Raw genomic sequence first — 20,383 nt, 5'->3', positions numbered from 1 at the left:
AACAACGAAAATAAAATCCAAAATGGCGCACAATTTGCGCGAAATTCAATTTTTCTATAGGAATATTAGGAATCAATGTAAATATCAAATTTCGCGGCTTCATCTAGTCGAAAATTTTTAGAAGATGCGAGAGGTGTGTGTAGAAAGGACGAAAGGAGACATCTGACGCCCTCTTCGAGAACTAAAATTGTTTTGTTTTCAATCCAGAAAAAAAGTAAGGATTTCTCCAAGAGGAAGAAAAATTGAATTTTACAAATTTTCTGTCCTCACACAAGACGAACGCCGATGGAATATGAGCAGCTGGGTTGTCTGAAGTTGGCTGGGCTCAGCGAAGTGAAGAACAACCTGAGGTGGTCTCCGGACAACAAAATCGCCGTGATCACGCGCAAAGGCGTTCACGTCGTGGTAGGTTGACCGAAAGAACGAGGAATTGTGGAAAGAAAAAAATGCACTTGTTCGCTCTGCTGTTACTTTTCTGCGCCGCGGTCTGCTCGTCGGCCAATGACATTACCAATGCTATTTTCGGCAACACGAGTTTCGGCAGTGTTCCTGCCGCTTTCGGTGACTTCAACTCGGACAAACTGACCGACATTTTCATTATTCGCGACGATGCTCGTTCTGTCAGCGTTCTCCTTGCAAACCCCAATGAGCCCATCATGCAGATGTCTAACCTGACCTGCCGCTTCTCCAAAGGTCACATCACCAGTGTCGTTCCTGGTGACTTTGATGGAGACGCAATGATGGACATCCTGGTCACCACTTTCAACACAAATGTCACCTCCGTCTTCATTCTTTGGGGCTCCCAGAACAACCTGCAGTGTCCTGAAGACGAGGAAAAACCGGTGCTCTACACCAAAGACCAACCTTTGGTCCTTGACTACAACCTGGACATGATAGCTGACCTCTTTGGGGTCAATGAGGAAGGCAAGAGGATGTTTTGGGTCTTCGGGACAACCCGGACAGCTCCTCTAATAATCGAAATGAATGAAACAAAGCTCGAGGAACGGAAGCTCCGTTACCCTCACTCGCACGCTTTCCTGGACCTGGACGGCAACTTTGTATCAGACTTGGTGCTCACTACGAACACCGGCTATGAGGTGTGGGCTGGACAAGAAAAGGGTGGCTTTAAATACAACTCGACTATCAATTACCCTGCAGGAGTTGATAAAGAATCGGTTGGCCAGAACCTGTTTCTCGATGTATACTTGAACAGCCACCTGGGACTGGTTGTGCCTGTTTGCTTTGGAGGCGTTTGTGAGAACAGCACCATCTTTGTCCACGATGGCGTCACTTGGAAAGACCTGAGGCCCAACTTTAAGGATCCACAAGGCAACAACTGGGGCTTCGTGAAGCATGTTGGTGGGAAATTCACAGACACCATCACCATTCGCGGAGGTGACTTCAATCTGGACGGCTACCCTGATTTGCTGGTCACCCTTCAGTTTCAAAAAATCATTCGAACACTGATACTTGAAAACGTCGAAGGCGCCAATGGAAGGACCTTTGCCGTCCAGTGGACATCCCTGGGATCCAGCAACTCAACCGTGGCTGGAGCGTTTTTCGATTTTTACCAGAAGGGCACCCTTGATGTTCTTCTAGTCCATCGTTTAGCCAACGGATCTACTGCGATGAAGGCGTTCAAAAATGGACTAGATTATGATGCAAATTTCCTGAAGGTATTTATATAAAATAATTCTAATGACTTTTTATAAATGTTAATGAAATTAAATAATAATAAAATATTTGAAAAAAAGGATAATATTATAAATTATTTATTTTACGTTTTCATGATTTCAGGTTATGGTCTTGACTGGCTTGGGTGGCCCTGGACCGCTTCCGTACGGAACAAATCTTCCTGGACCGAGGGTCTCCTATTTCACGGTGACCCAAGATGGCAGTGAACGTTATGGCTGTGCTGCCCAGTTGTCCCAAAGTGCCCACTTTGCCCTGCAACTTCCCTACTCCATCTTTGGTCTGGGCCGAACACCCAACTTTGTTGATCGAATGACCACTGGCTACTCGAACCACACCCGCGACTGGCTGCTGGTCATCCCAAATTCACAGATGGTTATTGTGCCGCCGTTGGGCGATTCGCAGCACTGGCGGATGCAACTCTTTGTCACCCCAAGCAGGACCATCCTGGAGACAATGGCCGTCCTGTTGAGCACCTGCGTCCTCAACGTGCTCATCATTGGCGGTCTCCATCTGAAGGAGAAGCGAGAGGACCGACTGGAGAAACTGCAGGAGGCTCACCGTTTCCACTTTGACGCTATGTGAAAAAATTGTCAATGACTGCTTTAAGTATATAGTCAAAAACTGCTGTATGCAGCTGTGATCAAGAATAATTATTATATACTAAAGTCCAAATAGGTCTAGGTGGGACCATTTTGATTTGTAAGAGCGTGACTAAATCTCAAGGATTTGTGTCAAAACGGTCCCATTCTGTGCACTCTTATTATAAAAGTTGAACAATATCTGTAAAGCAAGCTTTTCAAACACACGTTGTGTCACTGTGATACATTTTTAAGTTATAACTTGATCTGCTTGTAATATAACCCATAGTTGAAAGTAAAATTACTGCATTTGAATTATTTCAAACCACAAAAACAATTCTTTATTTTTTTAAGATTCTGACTTTAAGCTCTCAAGAAAACTTTATTATTAAATCTAGTCTCATTTCAAATTGTTTTGTTTTTTAAGGCCCCTCACGCCAATGTCAAGTCAGCAAAGGATTTCTCTCTGACGTCGACTCTAATTATTCCTCAAAATGATTTTCCAACACACAATACTGGTAAAATTAATATACCTGTTGTAAGAATAATCCATCTAATAAAATTGTATTCAACAGAACTTGATGTTGACAGCATTTTCCTCAACCATCCAGAACGAGCTGCCATTTATGAGATGGTTCTCGACCCCATGCTTTACAAGGGCGTTAAGCATACTGAGTCGCAGTTACCAGTTGCAATTCAAGCAGAGTGGGCACCTATCACCATAGACGGTTTTGACGGGTAAGGATTTTTTTTCGCAAAGTAGAATTGATTAAAACTTTGAATTATAAAGGCACATACTAGCCGTCAGAACTAGCTCTGGGGGAGTCTATTTGTATCGATTCAAATTAAACGAATGGCAAGAGTTTCAAGACATCTCTCATAAAAAGTATGAGTTGGCCGTCAAGTATTGGCACAACAGCTCAAATAATCCAGATAACTTGCGATCTCGAGTTAATGAGCTTTATGCAACAGGTACAATTAGTTTTATGATTTTTTGAATTATTAAAATTGACATCAAATGAATGAACTGTATGCAGCTCTATGTTGGGAGAGTGATGAGGCAGCAAAAGTTCTTACACTATGGGTCGCTTATGGGGACTGCACTTTGGTTTCATGGAAAATTGGGCTGGATGGAGCATCATTTAAGTCTATTGTGGTTTTGAAAAACATGACAAAAGTGACTCACATTGCATGGAACGGTAATTTTCTATATTTGTGATAAATTAATTATTTATCAAAATTAAAATATTTTTAGGCTTCTTGGTTGTTGGAGACATCAAGGGAATTGTCCATTTGAATTTCCCTTCTGATGAAAAAACTGTGGAATTTTGGACAGAGCAAGATCTCATTCCAGTAGAGTCATCCCTTATGTTTCCTTGCACCTCTGAGGGTTGGTTTCTCATAATTGTCAAGGGCAGTTGCATTGTAGCAGCACGCGTTAGCAGTGATGGGACAGCAGTGCAAAGAGGCACCAAAAACTTTGGTTCTCTTGGAATAACAGGTTTATTTATTTTTATTTACATTGATTTACACGTTGTATTAAAAATGATTAACGTAGGCCTTGTTCATTTGCAAAACAATGATGTTTTGGTATCTCACTTGTGTGGGAAAATTGAGGAAGTGTCTCTTACTTTGAGTGAGAGTGAAATTTCTTTTCAAGTAAAGACTTTGGAACACAAATTGAACACTAAGGACTGCAACTTGCATGGAATCGCCATTTCAAAGAATTCTCTCATTTATGTCGTTTCTCAAAGGTATAAACAATTTTGATTGAATATTGCTTTTCTGATGTATTATTTTTACCTTATTAGCGCATTCACTCCTCACGACCATTTGGTGCTTCGAGAGCCGTCACAGTTGGTTTTCTTCACTTACAATAATGCTCAAGCAATCTGGCGCATGTTGGAGGAGATCCAATTTTCAGAGTCATTCGTTTTGGAGAACATATGGGATATTTTAAAAATACTAAGGTACTTTTGCAACCTAATTTTGCTTTGATATTTAGATGTGCTTGCTTATCAACTAAATCATTCCAGTATACGTGGTGAACCCGAGGATTGGCAAAAACCAGAAAATTTGAATATTGTTGAAGAAATTCCCATTCTTCACAGAAGGTTGTTATTACAATCAATAGATGAGTCCAGAAGAGAACCGCAAACCCAAATTGCAAAGGATTTGGTGAGTGAAATTTGAGTAGACAATTTTTTTATTAATTTTTACCTAACACCTATATGTATAATTGCAGAAAAAAAGTCTCGAAAGACTTGACAAAAACATAATTGCAAAACAACTCCTTCGTGTGCTATCAAATCTGAAGCCAGATAGGTCAGATCTGGAGGAATATAGCAAACAGTTAATGACCAATTGGCTCAAGTTGTATGATCCAAGCAATGCCACCAATCTCACCAAAGAGGAACTGGCTTTAATAATTGGCTTACCAACGGGAGAGTTTGTGGAAAAGTGCAACATATGCAGCAATGATATCCTTTTCATATAACACAATTTTTGTATTAAAATTGTATTAAAATTTTTTTACAAGAAATATTTCTTAACTCATTTTAGCACATGTAATTTTTGATAGCTCTTTGGAAATGACCTGCGTAAAAGGGCACAAACTGCCTCGGTGTTGCTTGTCGTTGCTGCAGTGCAGTGAAACTCCATACAGGCTATGTAACGAGTGCAATCAGTATTGCCTATTGGATCCACGTAAGAACAATAGCAATGTAAATTTATTAAAATTGATTTCAAATTTCCAAATTTGTAGCATTCGAGTTGGAGCCAAGATGTATATTCTGTTATCACCCAATGATTGAGGAAAACTTTTTCAAATAAATAATCGTAAATATCTTTCTCAAAAATATATATTGACTAGAACAATTTCTTGTAAATTTCCACTTCTTTAGTACCAGTTTAGTACATGCATGGTACCAAAGACTGATTTTCTTCTTGGTTGTAATTTTGCAATTGGTGGCCTAACTTTGCCTGCCAAGTTTCGACATAGCTCGAGTGTTCGTTGGCCGTTGTCGTGGTGCTGCCATTTAAGTGCAGGGTTTGAAGACTAGTATTCAAGGAGTTGGCAATCAAATTGCAGGTTGCCTGGCTGATCCCTCTGGTTAGGGTGTGGGCAAATGCCAGAGGGTCGTTTGAACCTTGCGCCACGGCAGAGAGCGCAAAAATGTAGTTACTGGCCAGTCGAAGAGTCTCGATCTTTGAAAGTTTCTGCGAGTGACAAGCAACAGGCATGCAGCTGAAATGATTTGAACACTTTAATTTTGAAGACAAATCACTCTGGTATGTTACCTGCGGAGACGATCAAGGGCTGCGTTAAGAATGTGCATCCTGTGCCTTTCTCGAGCGTTGGCCTTAAACCTCTTGATGCGTGGAGAAGGAGTTTTGCACTGCTGCTCCATTGCTTCCGGATTTGCTGGAATCATAATGCAGACTGAGTGCTGGGCAGAAAAACACCAGTTTGCTGGTTTACCATATGCAACAGGTGCCCAGCTCAGTTGGTCACAGATGTTGATCCGTCAAAACGCAGGGCCCATCTGTATTTGCCCTCGGTTGCTCGTCTCGCATTAAACGTTAACAGCAAAGGGGTGAGAATTGGCGCTTATCAATGGCTAATGCGGCAGCCAAATATATTGACACAACTCTTTTCCATTCGTAGACGGGGGTTGATAGAGGGCCATATGTCACCTTATCAGGGTGTGATGGCACGAGCCTAGTTGCTGATAGTGCTTTTGATCAAACAAGGGACTTGTTTCAATATTTGATGAAAAACTCTATGTGCTGTGTTGTCTCTCTAGTGTTCACATTCATTCCTAATGGACAGATGTAATAGGCAAATTATTTATATTATCTACATTTATTTATTTTTTCAATTATACCTTGAAACATGGAGAGAAAATCAAACCACATGTTCAGGAGCGAGTCATCACTCATGAATTTGAGAGCAACGCCTTTGTGGGAGAGCACGTTGTTCAAGTCAGAAACAAGGGGCCAATAACAGTGGTCCTTCATGATTGTGCTAGCACAGTCCACAGCATAGTGAAAGTTTTTGTCTGCATCTACAGAAATAAAAATTGAGTTAACATTTGTATAACAATTATATTACTTATAGAACCAATAAATAATAACTAAGATTATATTATATTGTCGTTTTGGCTTACCATGCAATGTATTCTGGATGAGTATGTTGCTCATCATATATTTCAAACTAATGACCATCACATGCAGCAAGTGCAGTTTGTCAGCCATTCTCATGGCCAAGCTTTCATTGGAGAAAAGTTGAACGCTAACATGGACTACTCTATTTGAAAGTGCGTCTGGATCTGTTGACTTTTCTAACATCATGGATATCCTGCTGTAGTGAAGCACGAAAGCCTGAGTGAGACATTCCTATAGAATTTTGCAATTAAAATGCAACCACTGTTAACATAACAAAAATTATACTTTGTAATCTACGTCTGGAAGCATGTTAAGGAGAAAACAAACAGTCTTCTGGGGAAACTCGAAAACCACTGTCCAGAAAACGAGCTCTTCTAAAAATGTGTGGTGAACAAGGTGCTGCTGTAGAGACGGGCAATCTGCAAAAATTTAATATGATTTAATTTGCTTCCACGAACGTTTTGAAAGCTTTACCTTTATATTCATCGGGAGGTTCTGGGTTTGGCAAAGATTTGATGGCCTCCTCGTACACTCGTTTGCTCTCTCGCATGAACTCGGCAATTTCTTTACATACAGCTCTTGTTTCCACAGATTCGTAGTCAGTCAAATTTTTGTATACCTGCATTATAAAAATTAATTAAGTATGGCATTCATGGTTTCCATTTAAATATAATTATAAACTAGCAAAATTTTTATTGAAATATTTTTTACGTTGTTATATAATATTAAAAAAAAACAGATATAACATTACGAAATATATATAATTAGTTACCTGAGGATTGGTGAGAGCCCCTGTCATAACTTTCCTCATGGCTGCACCCATTGCGCTAAAGTCATGCAGCATCGTCAAAAATGCATCTGCGTCTTTGATAGCTTGCTTCATTTCTTCACTTGTCTTCACATGGCTGAATTTTTAAATCAATTTATAGCATTAATCTGCAAGTCAGCAGCAATTTTATTAAACTGACCTGTTCTGCCGAAGATGCTGAATTAGTCTGAGGATGATTCGTGGCATCATTGCTTCTGCTACACACATCAAGTCTCCAGGAGCTGCCGCTTTGTTTACTTGAGCCTTTGGGCCATGTTTTTCACAAAACCTGTAAAATATAATTAAAATTGCTTTTATTGTTTCATTCTTTACGGAATTCCAAGACATAGCAACTCAAGCGAGTGGGTAAAAAACGGAAGAATTTATCCAGTCAAAGCAGACTTCAAATCAAAATTAATCTTAAGTTGCTTTTTAAATATTTATAGTAAAGACCTTAATATTAAATAATGCTCTTTAAAATTACATTTACCGAGTTATTATAAGAGCACTTATGCTTTTACTATATAGTTATAAGCTCCCCTGACTACATAGCTTTAAAAAGGGATTCCTCCACTGTTGTAATTGTATGTAAATAAACATTTACTGTAACCACAATATTCACTTAAAGCTTTGACTAAATAGCTAAAGGCAGTAAATTACCCTGTCTCTTTCATGACCGATGTGTCGCCGCAATCGCAGGCGCCTCCAGCCTGACTGCGGAACATGTTAAAGTCGTGACCATCGTGGTTGCCCTTTTGGAAGCACTCGGAGCACAGGGACATGCAAGGGGATATGCTGCACGTCCGGCATCGATAGGCCACAAAGTTCGCCGTCCACACCAGGCCACAAGTGGTCGCATTGTCATAGCCGTGCACTGCAATGGAGAAATTATAAAATTAATTAAAAAAAAAAAATGTAAACAAAAAGATTCGCACCGATGGCCGAGAATTCGTCAGGAGTTCGCCCACCAGCCATCAACCATTTGCACCAGTCGATGGCCTCCCACTCATCAATGGGTTTGCTCGGCTTGAGGATCAGGTCAAGAAGCTCGTGAAGGTTCTTGGGGATGGGCGTTTGGGCGCACTCGGAGTGCACGTAGGTCGCCGCGGCCCGCTTGCCCTTTTTCATCAGCACATGAGCGGACGATGTGGAAGCCATGTTTTCCGATCTTCCGATATTCAGCACGCTTTTCGGTACCAAATTCATCGGAGGCTGGACACAGTCATTTTCCGTTCGGCTCGGACACCCGCTGATTGTCACCCTTCGTGCCTCATGGCAAGGCGAGTCAGTGTTGTCGTCGACGTAGTAATCGCGAGAGGTCAGAGACCCGTCCGACCGTCCTTCACGAGAGCGGCACGACGAATTCGCAGAGAGAATTCGCTTCCGCAACCGCAGATAATAGACTTCAAAACTGCGACGATCGAAAGTATTGCACTTAAATTTCACCTAAAACACACGCAACACGAAAATGTTGCAATTCACAGAAGCGAACGATCACCACCTTCTTAATTGTTAATAGATGGTAGGTCCGCGAGAGCAAAGATTAATAATCTAAAAATAGTACAGGTGGCACTTTCATCGGCGGACGAAGCCACGGAAACATGCACGACCCTCCCAAACAGAAAATATGCAAGGCATCGCAAGTGGGCAAGAACAACGAAAATAAAATCCAAAATGGCGCACAATTTGCGCGAAATTCAATTTTTCTATAGGAATATTAGGAATCAATGTAAATATCAAATTTCGCGGCTTCATCTAGTCGAAAATTTTTAGAAGATGCGAGAGGTGTGTGTAGAAAGGACGAAAGGAGACATCTGACGCCCTCTTCGAGAACTAAAATTGTTTTGTTTTCAATCCAGAAAAAAAGTAAGGATTTCTCCAAGAGGAAGAAAAATTGAATTTTACAAATTTTCTGTCCTCACACAAGACGAACGCCGATGGAATATGAGCAGCTGGGTTGTCTGAAGTTGGCTGGGCTCAGCGAAGTGAAGAACAACCTGAGGTGGTCTCCGGACAACAAAATCGCCGTGATCACGCGCAAAGGCGTTCACGTCGTGGTAGGTTGACCGAAAGAACGAGGAATTGTGGAAAGAAAAAAATGCACTTGTTCGCTCTGCTGTTACTTTTCTGCGCCGCGGTCTGCTCGTCGGCCAATGACATTACCAATGCTATTTTCGGCAACACGAGTTTCGGCAGTGTTCCTGCCGCTTTCGGTGACTTCAACTCGGACAAACTGACCGACATTTTCATTATTCGCGACGATGCTCGTTCTGTCAGCGTTCTCCTTGCAAACCCCAATGAGCCCATCATGCAGATGTCTAACCTGACCTGCCGCTTCTCCAAAGGTCACATCACCAGTGTCGTTCCTGGTGACTTTGATGGAGACGCAATGATGGACATCCTGGTCACCACTTTCAACACAAATGTCACCTCCGTCTTCATTCTTTGGGGCTCCCAGAACAACCTGCAGTGTCCTGAAGACGAGGAAAAACCGGTGCTCTACACCAAAGACCAACCTTTGGTCCTTGACTACAACCTGGACATGATAGCTGACCTCTTTGGGGTCAATGAGGAAGGCAAGAGGATGTTTTGGGTCTTCGGGACAACCCGGACAGCTCCTCTAATAATCGAAATGAATGAAACAAAGCTCGAGGAACGGAAGCTCCGTTACCCTCACTCGCACGCTTTCCTGGACCTGGACGGCAACTTTGTATCAGACTTGGTGCTCACTACGAACACCGGCTATGAGGTGTGGGCTGGACAAGAAAAGGGTGGCTTTAAATACAACTCGACTATCAATTACCCTGCAGGAGTTGATAAAGAATCGGTTGGCCAGAACCTGTTTCTCGATGTATACTTGAACAGCCACCTGGGACTGGTTGTGCCTGTTTGCTTTGGAGGCGTTTGTGAGAACAGCACCATCTTTGTCCACGATGGCGTCACTTGGAAAGACCTGAGGCCCAACTTTAAGGATCCACAAGGCAACAACTGGGGCTTCGTGAAGCATGTTGGTGGGAAATTCACAGACACCATCACCATTCGCGGAGGTGACTTCAATCTGGACGGCTACCCTGATTTGCTGGTCACCCTTCAGTTTCAAAAAATCATTCGAACACTGATACTTGAAAACGTCGAAGGCGCCAATGGAAGGACCTTTGCCGTCCAGTGGACATCCCTGGGATCCAGCAACTCAACCGTGGCTGGAGCGTTTTTCGATTTTTACCAGAAGGGCACCCTTGATGTTCTTCTAGTCCATCGTTTAGCCAACGGATCTACTGCGATGAAGGCGTTCAAAAATGGACTAGATTATGATGCAAATTTCCTGAAGGTATTTATATAAAATAATTCTAATGACTTTTTATAAATGTTAATGAAATTAAATAATAATAAAATATTTGAAAAAAAGGATAATATTATAAATTATTTATTTTACGTTTTCATGATTTCAGGTTATGGTCTTGACTGGCTTGGGTGGCCCTGGACCGCTTCCGTACGGAACAAATCTTCCTGGACCGAGGGTCTCCTATTTCACGGTGACCCAAGATGGCAGTGAACGTTATGGCTGTGCTGCCCAGTTGTCCCAAAGTGCCCACTTTGCCCTGCAACTTCCCTACTCCATCTTTGGTCTGGGCCGAACACCCAACTTTGTTGATCGAATGACCACTGGCTACTCGAACCACACCCGCGACTGGCTGCTGGTCATCCCAAATTCACAGATGGTTATTGTGCCGCCGTTGGGCGATTCGCAGCACTGGCGGATGCAACTCTTTGTCACCCCAAGCAGGACCATCCTGGAGACAATGGCCGTCCTGTTGAGCACCTGCGTCCTCAACGTGCTCATCATTGGCGGTCTCCATCTGAAGGAGAAGCGAGAGGACCGACTGGAGAAACTGCAGGAGGCTCACCGTTTCCACTTTGACGCTATGTGAAAAAATTGTCAATGACTGCTTTAAGTATATAGTCAAAAACTGCTGTATGCAGCTGTGATCAAGAATAATTATTATATACTAAAGTCCAAATAGGTCTAGGTGGGACCATTTTGATTTGTAAGAGCGTGACTAAATCTCAAGGATTTGTGTCAAAACGGTCCCATTCTGTGCACTCTTATTATAAAAGTTGAACAATATCTGTAAAGCAAGCTTTTCAAACACACGTTGTGTCACTGTGATACATTTTTAAGTTATAACTTGATCTGCTTGTAATATAACCCATAGTTGAAAGTAAAATTACTGCATTTGAATTATTTCAAACCACAAAAACAATTCTTTATTTTTTTAAGATTCTGACTTTAAGCTCTCAAGAAAACTTTATTATTAAATCTAGTCTCATTTCAAATTGTTTTGTTTTTTAAGGCCCCTCACGCCAATGTCAAGTCAGCAAAGGATTTCTCTCTGACGTCGACTCTAATTATTCCTCAAAATGATTTTCCAACACACAATACTGGTAAAATTAATATACCTGTTGTAAGAATAATCCATCTAATAAAATTGTATTCAACAGAACTTGATGTTGACAGCATTTTCCTCAACCATCCAGAACGAGCTGCCATTTATGAGATGGTTCTCGACCCCATGCTTTACAAGGGCGTTAAGCATACTGAGTCGCAGTTACCAGTTGCAATTCAAGCAGAGTGGGCACCTATCACCATAGACGGTTTTGACGGGTAAGGATTTTTTTTCGCAAAGTAGAATTGATTAAAACTTTGAATTATAAAGGCACATACTAGCCGTCAGAACTAGCTCTGGGGGAGTCTATTTGTATCGATTCAAATTAAACGAATGGCAAGAGTTTCAAGACATCTCTCATAAAAAGTATGAGTTGGCCGTCAAGTATTGGCACAACAGCTCAAATAATCCAGATAACTTGCGATCTCGAGTTAATGAGCTTTATGCAACAGGTACAATTAGTTTTATGATTTTTTGAATTATTAAAATTGACATCAAATGAATGAACTGTATGCAGCTCTATGTTGGGAGAGTGATGAGGCAGCAAAAGTTCTTACACTATGGGTCGCTTATGGGGACTGCACTTTGGTTTCATGGAAAATTGGGCTGGATGGAGCATCATTTAAGTCTATTGTGGTTTTGAAAAACATGACAAAAGTGACTCACATTGCATGGAACGGTAATTTTCTATATTTGTGATAAATTAATTATTTATCAAAATTAAAATATTTTTAGGCTTCTTGGTTGTTGGAGACATCAAGGGAATTGTCCATTTGAATTTCCCTTCTGATGAAAAAACTGTGGAATTTTGGACAGAGCAAGATCTCATTCCAGTAGAGTCATCCCTTATGTTTCCTTGCACCTCTGAGGGTTGGTTTCTCATAATTGTCAAGGGCAGTTGCATTGTAGCAGCACGCGTTAGCAGTGATGGGACAGCAGTGCAAAGAGGCACCAAAAACTTTGGTTCTCTTGGAATAACAGGTTTATTTATTTTTATTTACATTGATTTACACGTTGTATTAAAAATGATTAACGTAGGCCTTGTTCATTTGCAAAACAATGATGTTTTGGTATCTCACTTGTGTGGGAAAATTGAGGAAGTGTCTCTTACTTTGAGTGAGAGTGAAATTTCTTTTCAAGTAAAGACTTTGGAACACAAATTGAACACTAAGGACTGCAACTTGCATGGAATCGCCATTTCAAAGAATTCTCTCATTTATGTCGTTTCTCAAAGGTATAAACAATTTTGATTGAATATTGCTTTTCTGATGTATTATTTTTACCTTATTAGCGCATTCACTCCTCACGACCATTTGGTGCTTCGAGAGCCGTCACAGTTGGTTTTCTTCACTTACAATAATGCTCAAGCAATCTGGCGCATGTTGGAGGAGATCCAATTTTCAGAGTCATTCGTTTTGGAGAACATATGGGATATTTTAAAAATACTAAGGTACTTTTGCAACCTAATTTTGCTTTGATATTTAGATGTGCTTGCTTATCAACTAAATCATTCCAGTATACGTGGTGAACCCGAGGATTGGCAAAAACCAGAAAATTTGAATATTGTTGAAGAAATTCCCATTCTTCACAGAAGGTTGTTATTACAATCAATAGATGAGTCCAGAAGAGAACCGCAAACCCAAATTGCAAAGGATTTGGTGAGTGAAATTTGAGTAGACAATTTTTTTATTAATTTTTACCTAACACCTATATGTATAATTGCAGAAAAAAAGTCTCGAAAGACTTGACAAAAACATAATTGCAAAACAACTCCTTCGTGTGCTATCAAATCTGAAGCCAGATAGGTCAGATCTGGAGGAATATAGCAAACAGTTAATGACCAATTGGCTCAAGTTGTATGATCCAAGCAATGCCACCAATCTCACCAAAGAGGAACTGGCTTTAATAATTGGCTTACCAACGGGAGAGTTTGTGGAAAAGTGCAACATATGCAGCAATGATATCCTTTTCATATAACACAATTTTTGTATTAAAATTGTATTAAAATTTTTTTACAAGAAATATTTCTTAACTCATTTTAGCACATGTAATTTTTGATAGCTCTTTGGAAATGACCTGCGTAAAAGGGCACAAACTGCCTCGGTGTTGCTTGTCGTTGCTGCAGTGCAGTGAAACTCCATACAGGCTATGTAACGAGTGCAATCAGTATTGCCTATTGGATCCACGTAAGAACAATAGCAATGTAAATTTATTAAAATTGATTTCAAATTTCCAAATTTGTAGCATTCGAGTTGGAGCCAAGATGTATATTCTGTTATCACCCAATGATTGAGGAAAACTTTTTCAAATAAATAATCGTAAATATCTTTCTCAAAAATATATATTGACTAGAACAATTTCTTGTAAATTTCCACTTCTTTAGTACCAGTTTAGTACATGCATGGTACCAAAGACTGATTTTCTTCTTGGTTGTAATTTTGCAATTGGTGGCCTAACTTTGCCTGCCAAGTTTCGACATAGCTCGAGTGTTCGTTGGCCGTTGTCGTGGTGCTGCCATTTAAGTGCAGGGTTTGAAGACTAGTATTCAAGGAGTTGGCAATCAAATTGCAGGTTGCCTGGCTGATCCCTCTGGTTAGGGTGTGGGCAAATGCCAGAGGGTCGTTTGAACCTTGCGCCACGGCAGAGAGCGCAAAAATGTAGTTACTGGCCAGTCGAAGAGTCTCGATCTTTGAAAGTTTCTGCGAGTGACAAGCAACAGGCATGCAGCTGAAATGATTTGAACACTTTAATTTTGAAGACAAATCACTCTGGTATGTTACCTGCGGAGACGATCAAGGGCTGCGTTAAGAATGTGCATCCTGTGCCTTTCTCGAGCGTTGGCCTTAAACCTCTTGATGCGTGGAGAAGGAGTTTTGCACTGCTGCTCCATTGCTTCCGGATTTGCTGGAATCATAATGCAGACTGAGTGCTGGGCAGAAAAACACCAGTTTGCTGGTTTACCATATGCAACAGGTGCCCAGCTCAGTTGGTCACAGATGTTGATCCGTCAAAACGCAGGGCCCATCTGTATTTGCCCTCGGTTGCTCGTCTCGCATTAAACGTTAACAGCAAAGGGGTGAGAATTGGCGCTTATCAATGGCTAATGCGGCAGCCAAATATATTGACACAACTCTTTTCCATTCGTAGACGGGGGTTGATAGAGGGCCATATGTCACCTTATCAGGGTGTGATGGCACGAGCCTAGTTGCTGATAGTGCTTTTGATCAAACAAGGGACTTGTTTCAATATTTGATGAAAAATTATAAGATGTCAAGTGGCACCTGACAATTGACACCCAGCCCAAACACATCAGTCTAAAACTAGATCACCGCCCCTAGGCTCCGCAGATAGAAATAAAAGGAAATAGTTTGGAGGAAATAAATCTGTTTTCTAAACTTTATTCAGTTCAAAGCAAAATATTCTACTCATAAAATTATACAAATCTATAGCTTTAAATTCTCTCAATCGAATTATTTGAACTGCAGATCAAACTTTGGTCAGCAAAAGTACCGAAAGTTATTGAACAGCTAGTGGGCTTGATTTCTTAATCAGGCATTATCAACCAACAACAGATTAATTCGGATTAATTCTGTCTGAACGTCGATGTATGCTAACAGAAAATATATTATGTTGTAAAAATGCAATTTTAACTCTTTTTTTTCTCTTGCATTGAAATTGAGTATATTATCATGTTATAGGCTCTCTCACAATCGATTAAAGATTAAATAATCAGCTTGACTATGCAGTACATTGGGATATGTTTTAATAAACAATTAAACTGCTTAGTCTGAGGAAGATATTATAAGATGCAAGTATATCTGCGACTTAAATTGTGTTGGGGTGCATCCATACTTTGTATTATTTGGCAATCGTTGGAAAATTAAAATAAATGAAGTCTCCTGGATAAATACAAATGTTATATCACACCAGGATTGGATAACAAATTTTTGTGTGAAAGAAATAGGGATAGTTAAGATTGGAACATTTAAATGCTTAATATAGCCTGCATATTTAAATTGATACAGAAGTGGACGGTAAATAATAGAGAGTATACGGTGTAAAAAAATGCACATTGAGACGTGAACAAAGGACATCGATGACTAATTCCGCTTATCCGTTCGCTGCGGCTTGTAACAGGTTTGAAGCAGCAGCTTCCAGGTTCCAGCCTGCACTGCGCAGAGCCTCTTCACACTGAATCTTGGGAGCCAGTCCCAACCTGAAACAAGTTGTTTGTGTTTCAGATGAAAATCCATGGTAATGAGAAACTAAAAAAAATTTATATTTTCACAATTAAAGCTCCAAAATTTGATTTTCTTTTAATTATAAATAATTCATTGTATTTAAGTAACACTTGATTTAAGCATTTCTTTCAATGTTTCATTTGCTAAAAGACAATGATAACGTCAATTGTGAAAAATATAGGGCCTGTTGGTATGGGAAAAAATATGGAAAATATCGAAAATATAATGTTCTATAAGCAAAGGTTGCAACGATTGAATTGATCTTGGTCATGATATTGCTTTGAGCAATTGTCCCGGTTTCTGTCAATTGCCTAAATTGATTTAAAGTATCTCAATTGGCTTGTACAGAGTGAATGACTAAAATTCATCCCAGCCACAACACTAAAACAATCCAGACTTCAATTTTGTTAATTTCAGCTGCTCAAAATAAATAATATAGCACTAATAACAATAAAATGTGTTATTCTTGAAGCAAACCTTGTTAAGCGTTCCAGTTTGATGTGCCTAACAGCAGCCATAACATTTCCATCACTGACGCGCAGTGCAGTTGCTCCCTCCTCTTCAGCACCACCCCCGACTTGTTCTAACACCAAAGCTATTTTGCTTGACGACCCGCACAGCTAAAGCAAAAACATGCAAAATAAATATTCAAAATTTAAGTTACCACTAAAAGATATTTATTGGTTAAAAAGCATTTGAATATTAGTAAAAATAACTCACGAGCAATGAAATATGCAAAATTTTCTCACCTGATGCTCAGGTTGGTACTTCGGGGGCGCTGCTAGGTCACCGTGGGACGAGAGGCTTGGCTTCATCAAATTTGCAGCACCAGCGCATTCATCTGCACCAGCAAAACCTGAGAGACTTAGACAAGTAGCCCCTGCAGGAGCCGTTTTATCCCACGAATTTTTTACTTGAGAAGTGCTTTTGCTCAAGCTCTGGGGCGGCCTCAATTTGGGAATATTGTAGATCTCAAACTTCTCTTTGGTGTCCAAATTTGCAAGCAGCTCTTCCTTGCCAAGGTCTTTTTGTAGGTCAGTGAAAATCTGGCACTTCTTTGGCAATGAAAGGTTCTGGAAATCAGCCGTCAGATCGTAGTCAGATGAAACCGGTGAATTGAAAGACTGCCAGTCGTCAATGCAAGTGGCTGTCGTGGTCGTGGGCTCTAAGTTGAATGAAGCAGTCGAGTAATAACGCCCAGTCTGGACGTGAGATGTGTCAAATGGGTCAGGCGACAAGCGGTCAGAGTTATGAGAGGACAGGTGGGCAACATTTGCATATGAACGCCCTTGAGATAAGTCCAATGCATCAAAGCTAAAATCTTGACCTGGAAGTCCTGTAACTAAAAAAAAGTATACCTTACACTTTGTTTAAAAAGTTAAATAAGATTGACCTTAGATTATTAAGCTTAAGGAAACTATTTTCATGCTGATATAAGAGAGTCAGATATAGTCATATGCTTTCCATGGCAATGAAGCCAGTCATTTTATCAAATTAAATCAACCTTGCACCTTCTCATTTTAAATTTGGAATAAAAAAATTACAAACCTTCTGGTACATCGAAAGGTTGATCAATTATGGCAAGTTGAGAATTTGCAGGGACGGAAGACAAACTTTGAGTTGGCAGTCTTGGATCTTCGGACAGATCTATGAGCACCGCATCAGATCTTTGGACTGAACTTGGTGGTGGTGGCTGATGAGTGGGGCTGCTCACATTCGAGTAAGAACTCTCGTTGGGAAACTCGTTTTGGAATTTGTGATAGCTGTACTGCTGCTTCTGTGCTCTCTGCGTTTTCAAACTGCTTCCTGGCGAAAGTTCTGCAAAAAAATTAAAATTTTAATTTCACTATGGCTTTTTAGCCATGCACAAACTTTTTTTCCTTCCTCGAGCCTTTGAGTCACCGTCAATCCCTAGCAAGTCGGGTGGTTCCATTGGATTTCTCAGGTAAACCTCGTCAATATGAGAAGGACTTCCCCAACTCTGACCAAAAGCCGAGCCGTGCCCAGCGTGGATGAACGAGTTCTTGAGGGGTTTGCTGATGTCCTCTGTGCCTTTTTTTCTTAGAGGGTTTGCGAAGGCCCTAGGAAAGTGGCCAATGTCAAACGTTGAAAGGTTCTGGCCCTTCCACCAGTGGCACTCTGTCTTTCCTTCAATTATCACGATAGGGTCATCATAGGCTAGCTTCAGTCTGCCTTCCTCTTCGTAAGGTTGTGTTGCTCTCATCACAGGTGGACAGATGCTCAGGAAGTAATCATAGATCTCCCTAAAATGAATTAGTAATTTAACTTTTTCAATTCATTGCATTTCACAAAACTGTCAAAATAAAATGATGCTTATTTTCAAAGAAATTTTTTTCTATCATTCACCAATAATTTCTTCTTTTTATTTACTTTTCAAAAAATTTTATAATCTTATAAAAAATATTTATTAATTTACCTGAAAGTTGGTCTTTCTGCAGGTACCTTAGCCCAGCATTCTAGCAACTTCTGGTAGAGTTCGTCGCTGCAGGCATTTGGCTGGGGCAGTCTTTCCCCATCGATTTCAATCTTCCTCAAAATTTGAGTTCCGTTGAGACCCATCCAAGGGTCCTCGCCAAATGTAAACATTTCCCAGACAGTCACCCCAAACATCCAGATGTCAGAGGCATGGCTGAACTGCCTGCTTCGGAGACTCTCGGGGGCACACCAAGGGAAAGGGACTTTTTTGCGTTCCGTCATGATGTAGCAGTCCTCCTGTTGCGGCAAAACTCGCATCAAACCGAAGTCGCCAATTTTGAGAATTTCAGGAGAGGCAAGAAGAATATTCCTGCAAGCTAAATCTCGGTGGATGAACCGTTTTGTTTCCAAATAGGCCATTCCTGTTGCTACTTGGAGGGCATAGTCATGCAAGCCTAAAATAAAAATAAAATATTTCATTTAAGAAGCAGCATATTTAAATAAAGATTTAAAAAAAGCAAAAATTATAATTGTATTTCCCATTATAAAGGAAAAAATTATTTAAACAACATGTGAAATTTGAAAAAAAAATACATATAAAGGAAATTTTTAATTTTCAGATTAAATTACTAAATCAAAGTTAATTTTTACTTGTGATGGGAGTGTGCTGGCACTGCTTGCGGAGGTAGTCAAGCAAGCAGCCTAAAGGTGCGAGTTCCGTAACCATCATTTGGGGGTTGGACAAAACAATGCCAAAAAGGCGAATGAGGTTCGGATGGTCTAGCTGGTGCATGGACTGAACTTCTTTAATGAAGTCTTCGAGAGTGCCAGGCTGGCTGAGGGCGTCAGCTTTCAGAACCTTCACAGCTACTTGGACTGAGCGGTCATCAGGAGTGTTCCACGTCCCTTTCCGAACAACACCAAAGGAGCCATCGCCCAGCTTTGCACCAAGAGAGACGTCCTAGAAAAATGACAAAAAAAAATTATCTTCAATGACTTAAAAAAATAAGAGTTTTCTTTGCCTTTTCTTGAATCAGACATGTTGTGCTGACAGGCACATAATCGGAGGTGTTCGATGACTTCTTCAGGGAGTCACTGGATTTTGAATTTGTAGGAATCAACCTGTTCAGAATATTTTTCTTTCGTAGCTGAGTCTTCTTTTTCTTTACATGCTCCAGCAAACGGCGAATGCTGGGCCGACTCATACCCACTTTTTCCAGGTCTTCCACTTGAACATATTCAAAATGTTCAAGTCTTGTAATCTGCAGAAAACAAAAATTGGTCATAAATCGTGACAAGTCAGACATTTTCTTATTAATTTATCAAAAAGTCTAGAAAGGCGAAGAGCAAATTTAACTTACTTGGAGGTCGTTCCTGATTCGAGTGAAGAACTGCTCAAGCTGGACCTCCCTCAGGATGGAAATCAACCACTGCGAGCCCTCCTCTTCAGCAGACATCGCTGTTATGTCTCAAAATGTTCTCAGTAAAAATTGAACCTCGAGAAGATTTGTTCCAAGGAGAGAGCGTTGCGTCGTCAAACATACAGTTGAGTGGTTGTGTCATGAGGCCTTAATTGGGCCTTGAATTTGCCATTATCGCATCTGCCAGCTACGAAAAGAGTTAAAGAAAGGAATTAGCATGATTACTGTGGTGTCAAAAAAGCGAACAAGAGCGCGTACGACGAGAAATACCTTTGCGAAAACAGATTTTTTACCAGACTGTGCACCAGAATTTGTGCAGGTAAACAAGAATCAGCCGTTTATAGCACGAAACGAAGACTTCACAAGTGATTGGACGGTTTACGCATGCACCAGCCTTGTTTCACCTCGCACAGCACCAGCAGCAGCACCACCCGACCCGAGCAATGCCATTGATAAATACATACCATACATACATAGCGTTGTTATGTAGTTTACGTATGTACGTGGAGCAGCCGAGCTCAGAAGGGAGGTGTGTGCACAAATTCACAAACAAAAGTGGCGCGCAATTTCAGTTTTATAGTGGTAATGTATT

At 40.6% G+C, this 20,383-nt stretch overlaps 8 protein-coding genes across 11 annotated transcripts; 4 read left to right on the top strand and 4 right to left on the bottom strand.

Moving 5' to 3' along the window:
* The first annotated feature begins 65 nt into the window (after nt 1-65).
* On the top strand, nt 66-5,160 carry LOC132196670 (uncharacterized). The gene is made up of 12 exons (XM_059619469.1): nt 66-405; nt 2,701-2,791; nt 2,849-3,011; nt 3,064-3,245; nt 3,311-3,472; nt 3,529-3,774; nt 3,832-4,027; nt 4,085-4,243; nt 4,310-4,451; nt 4,519-4,755; nt 4,841-4,979; nt 5,038-5,160. The coding sequence occupies exons 1-12, from the start codon at nt 286-288 to the stop codon at nt 5,103-5,105; spliced, it is 1,905 nt and encodes a 634-aa protein (XP_059475452.1). The 5' UTR covers nt 66-285; the 3' UTR covers nt 5,106-5,160.
* On the top strand, nt 399-2,560 carry LOC132196673 (T-cell immunomodulatory protein-like). Its single transcript, XM_059619472.1, has 2 exons — nt 399-1,676; nt 1,798-2,560. Exons 1-2 carry the CDS (start codon nt 447-449, stop codon nt 2,275-2,277), a joined length of 1,710 nt encoding a protein of 569 aa, XP_059475455.1. The 5' UTR covers nt 399-446; the 3' UTR covers nt 2,278-2,560.
* Nucleotides 5,133-8,875, bottom strand: LOC132196674 (E3 ubiquitin-protein ligase Ubr3-like). The gene is made up of 11 exons (XM_059619473.1): nt 8,184-8,875; nt 7,909-8,122; nt 7,409-7,537; nt 7,213-7,345; nt 6,915-7,059; nt 6,726-6,859; nt 6,443-6,671; nt 6,161-6,340; nt 5,755-6,094; nt 5,574-5,697; nt 5,133-5,520 (listed from the first exon to the last, which is right to left on the bottom strand). Exons 1-9 carry the CDS (start codon nt 8,452-8,454, stop codon nt 6,036-6,038), a joined length of 1,494 nt encoding a protein of 497 aa, XP_059475456.1. The 5' UTR covers nt 8,455-8,875; the 3' UTR covers nt 5,133-5,520; nt 5,574-5,697; nt 5,755-6,035.
* Nucleotides 5,184-5,683, bottom strand: LOC132198482 (neurogenic differentiation factor 1-like). Its single transcript, XM_059622566.1, has 2 exons — nt 5,574-5,683; nt 5,184-5,520 (listed from the first exon to the last, which is right to left on the bottom strand). Exons 1-2 carry the CDS (start codon nt 5,681-5,683, stop codon nt 5,184-5,186), a joined length of 447 nt encoding a protein of 148 aa, XP_059478549.1.
* A 91-nt stretch (nt 8,876-8,966) lies between the features above and the next one.
* On the top strand, nt 8,967-14,060 carry LOC132196669 (uncharacterized). The gene is made up of 12 exons (XM_059619468.1): nt 8,967-9,305; nt 11,601-11,691; nt 11,749-11,911; nt 11,964-12,145; nt 12,211-12,372; nt 12,429-12,674; nt 12,732-12,927; nt 12,985-13,143; nt 13,210-13,351; nt 13,419-13,655; nt 13,741-13,879; nt 13,938-14,060. Exons 1-12 carry the CDS (start codon nt 9,186-9,188, stop codon nt 14,003-14,005), a joined length of 1,905 nt encoding a protein of 634 aa, XP_059475451.1. The 5' UTR covers nt 8,967-9,185; the 3' UTR covers nt 14,006-14,060.
* LOC132196672 (T-cell immunomodulatory protein-like) lies at nt 9,299-11,460 on the top strand. The gene is made up of 2 exons (XM_059619471.1): nt 9,299-10,576; nt 10,698-11,460. Exons 1-2 carry the CDS (start codon nt 9,347-9,349, stop codon nt 11,175-11,177), a joined length of 1,710 nt encoding a protein of 569 aa, XP_059475454.1. The 5' UTR covers nt 9,299-9,346; the 3' UTR covers nt 11,178-11,460.
* LOC132196675 (neurogenic differentiation factor 1-like) lies at nt 14,025-14,919 on the bottom strand. The gene is made up of 3 exons (XM_059619475.1): nt 14,655-14,919; nt 14,474-14,597; nt 14,025-14,420 (listed from the first exon to the last, which is right to left on the bottom strand). The coding sequence occupies exons 2-3, from the start codon at nt 14,581-14,583 to the stop codon at nt 14,084-14,086; spliced, it is 447 nt and encodes a 148-aa protein (XP_059475458.1). The 5' UTR covers nt 14,584-14,597; nt 14,655-14,919; the 3' UTR covers nt 14,025-14,083.
* A 136-nt stretch (nt 14,920-15,055) lies between these two features.
* LOC132196668 (activated Cdc42 kinase Ack) lies at nt 15,056-20,355 on the bottom strand. 4 transcript variants are annotated; one of them, XM_059619464.1, is made up of 10 exons: nt 20,256-20,355; nt 19,732-19,978; nt 19,393-19,632; nt 19,022-19,331; nt 18,372-18,825; nt 17,807-18,198; nt 17,483-17,752; nt 16,684-17,276; nt 16,412-16,554; nt 15,056-15,909 (listed from the first exon to the last, which is right to left on the bottom strand). In XM_059619464.1, exons 2-10 carry the CDS (start codon nt 19,825-19,827, stop codon nt 15,804-15,806), a joined length of 2,604 nt encoding a protein of 867 aa, XP_059475447.1. In that variant the 5' UTR covers nt 19,828-19,978; nt 20,256-20,355; the 3' UTR covers nt 15,056-15,803. The 4 variants fall into 4 exon arrangements, with proteins under 4 accessions (XP_059475447.1, XP_059475448.1, XP_059475446.1 ...); XM_059619465.1 differs by lacking the exon at nt 20,256-20,355 and adding an exon at nt 20,062-20,235 and having other exon boundaries at nt 16,684-17,270; XM_059619463.1 differs by lacking the exon at nt 20,256-20,355 and adding an exon at nt 20,062-20,234.
* Between the last annotated feature and the right edge of the window lie 28 nt (nt 20,356-20,383).

Source organism: Neocloeon triangulifer, unplaced genomic scaffold (genome assembly GCF_031216515.1).
Source record: "Neocloeon triangulifer isolate White Clay Creek 2 clone unplaced genomic scaffold, ASM3121651v1 ptg000012l, whole genome shotgun sequence".
Lineage (NCBI taxonomy): Eukaryota > Metazoa > Arthropoda > Insecta > Ephemeroptera > Baetidae > Neocloeon > Neocloeon triangulifer.
Note: the sequence above shows the minus strand (reverse complement) of the source record. Positions and strands in the feature narration are given on the sequence as shown.

Coding starts and splice junctions, on each gene's coding strand:
- LOC132196670 (XM_059619469.1), top strand. CDS start 286: ATGGAATATGAGCAGCTGGGTTGTCTGAAGTTGGCTGGGCTCAGCGAA. Junction 3,246..3,310: donor TAATGAGCTTTATGCAACAG/GTACAATTAGTT, acceptor AACTGTATGCAG/CTCTATGTTGGGAGAGTGAT. Junction 4,028..4,084: donor ATTTATGTCGTTTCTCAAAG/GTATAAACAATT, acceptor TTACCTTATTAG/CGCATTCACTCCTCACGACC.
- LOC132196674 (XM_059619473.1), bottom strand. CDS start 8,454: ATGAATTTGGTACCGAAAAGCGTGCTGAATATCGGAAGATCGGAAAAC. Junction 8,123..8,183: donor TGACGAATTCTCGGCCATCG/GTGCGAATCTTT, acceptor TCTCCATTGCAG/TGCACGGCTATGACAATGCG. Junction 7,538..7,908: donor TCGGTCATGAAAGAGACAGG/GTAATTTACTGC, acceptor TATATTTTACAG/GTTTTGTGAAAAACATGGCC.
- LOC132196673 (XM_059619472.1), top strand. CDS start 447: ATGCACTTGTTCGCTCTGCTGTTACTTTTCTGCGCCGCGGTCTGCTCG. Junction 1,677..1,797: donor ATGATGCAAATTTCCTGAAG/GTATTTATATAA, acceptor TCATGATTTCAG/GTTATGGTCTTGACTGGCTT.
- LOC132196668 (XM_059619464.1), bottom strand. CDS start 19,827: ATGTCTGCTGAAGAGGAGGGCTCGCAGTGGTTGATTTCCATCCTGAGG. Junction 19,332..19,392: donor CATGTCTGATTCAAGAAAAG/GCAAAGAAAACT, acceptor TCATTTTTCTAG/GACGTCTCTCTTGGTGCAAA. Junction 18,826..19,021: donor CCAGCACACTCCCATCACAA/GTAAAAATTAAC, acceptor TTTTTATTTTAG/GCTTGCATGACTATGCCCTC.
- LOC132196672 (XM_059619471.1), top strand. CDS start 9,347: ATGCACTTGTTCGCTCTGCTGTTACTTTTCTGCGCCGCGGTCTGCTCG. Junction 10,577..10,697: donor ATGATGCAAATTTCCTGAAG/GTATTTATATAA, acceptor TCATGATTTCAG/GTTATGGTCTTGACTGGCTT.
- LOC132196669 (XM_059619468.1), top strand. CDS start 9,186: ATGGAATATGAGCAGCTGGGTTGTCTGAAGTTGGCTGGGCTCAGCGAA. Junction 13,352..13,418: donor CCCAAATTGCAAAGGATTTG/GTGAGTGAAATT, acceptor GTATAATTGCAG/AAAAAAAGTCTCGAAAGACT. Junction 13,880..13,937: donor GTATTGCCTATTGGATCCAC/GTAAGAACAATA, acceptor CCAAATTTGTAG/CATTCGAGTTGGAGCCAAGA.
- LOC132198482 (XM_059622566.1), bottom strand. CDS start 5,683: ATGGAGCAGCAGTGCAAAACTCCTTCTCCACGCATCAAGAGGTTTAAG. Junction 5,521..5,573: donor GCCCTTGATCGTCTCCGCAG/GTAACATACCAG, acceptor AAATCATTTCAG/CTGCATGCCTGTTGCTTGTC.
- LOC132196675 (XM_059619475.1), bottom strand. CDS start 14,583: ATGGAGCAGCAGTGCAAAACTCCTTCTCCACGCATCAAGAGGTTTAAG. Junction 14,421..14,473: donor GCCCTTGATCGTCTCCGCAG/GTAACATACCAG, acceptor AAATCATTTCAG/CTGCATGCCTGTTGCTTGTC.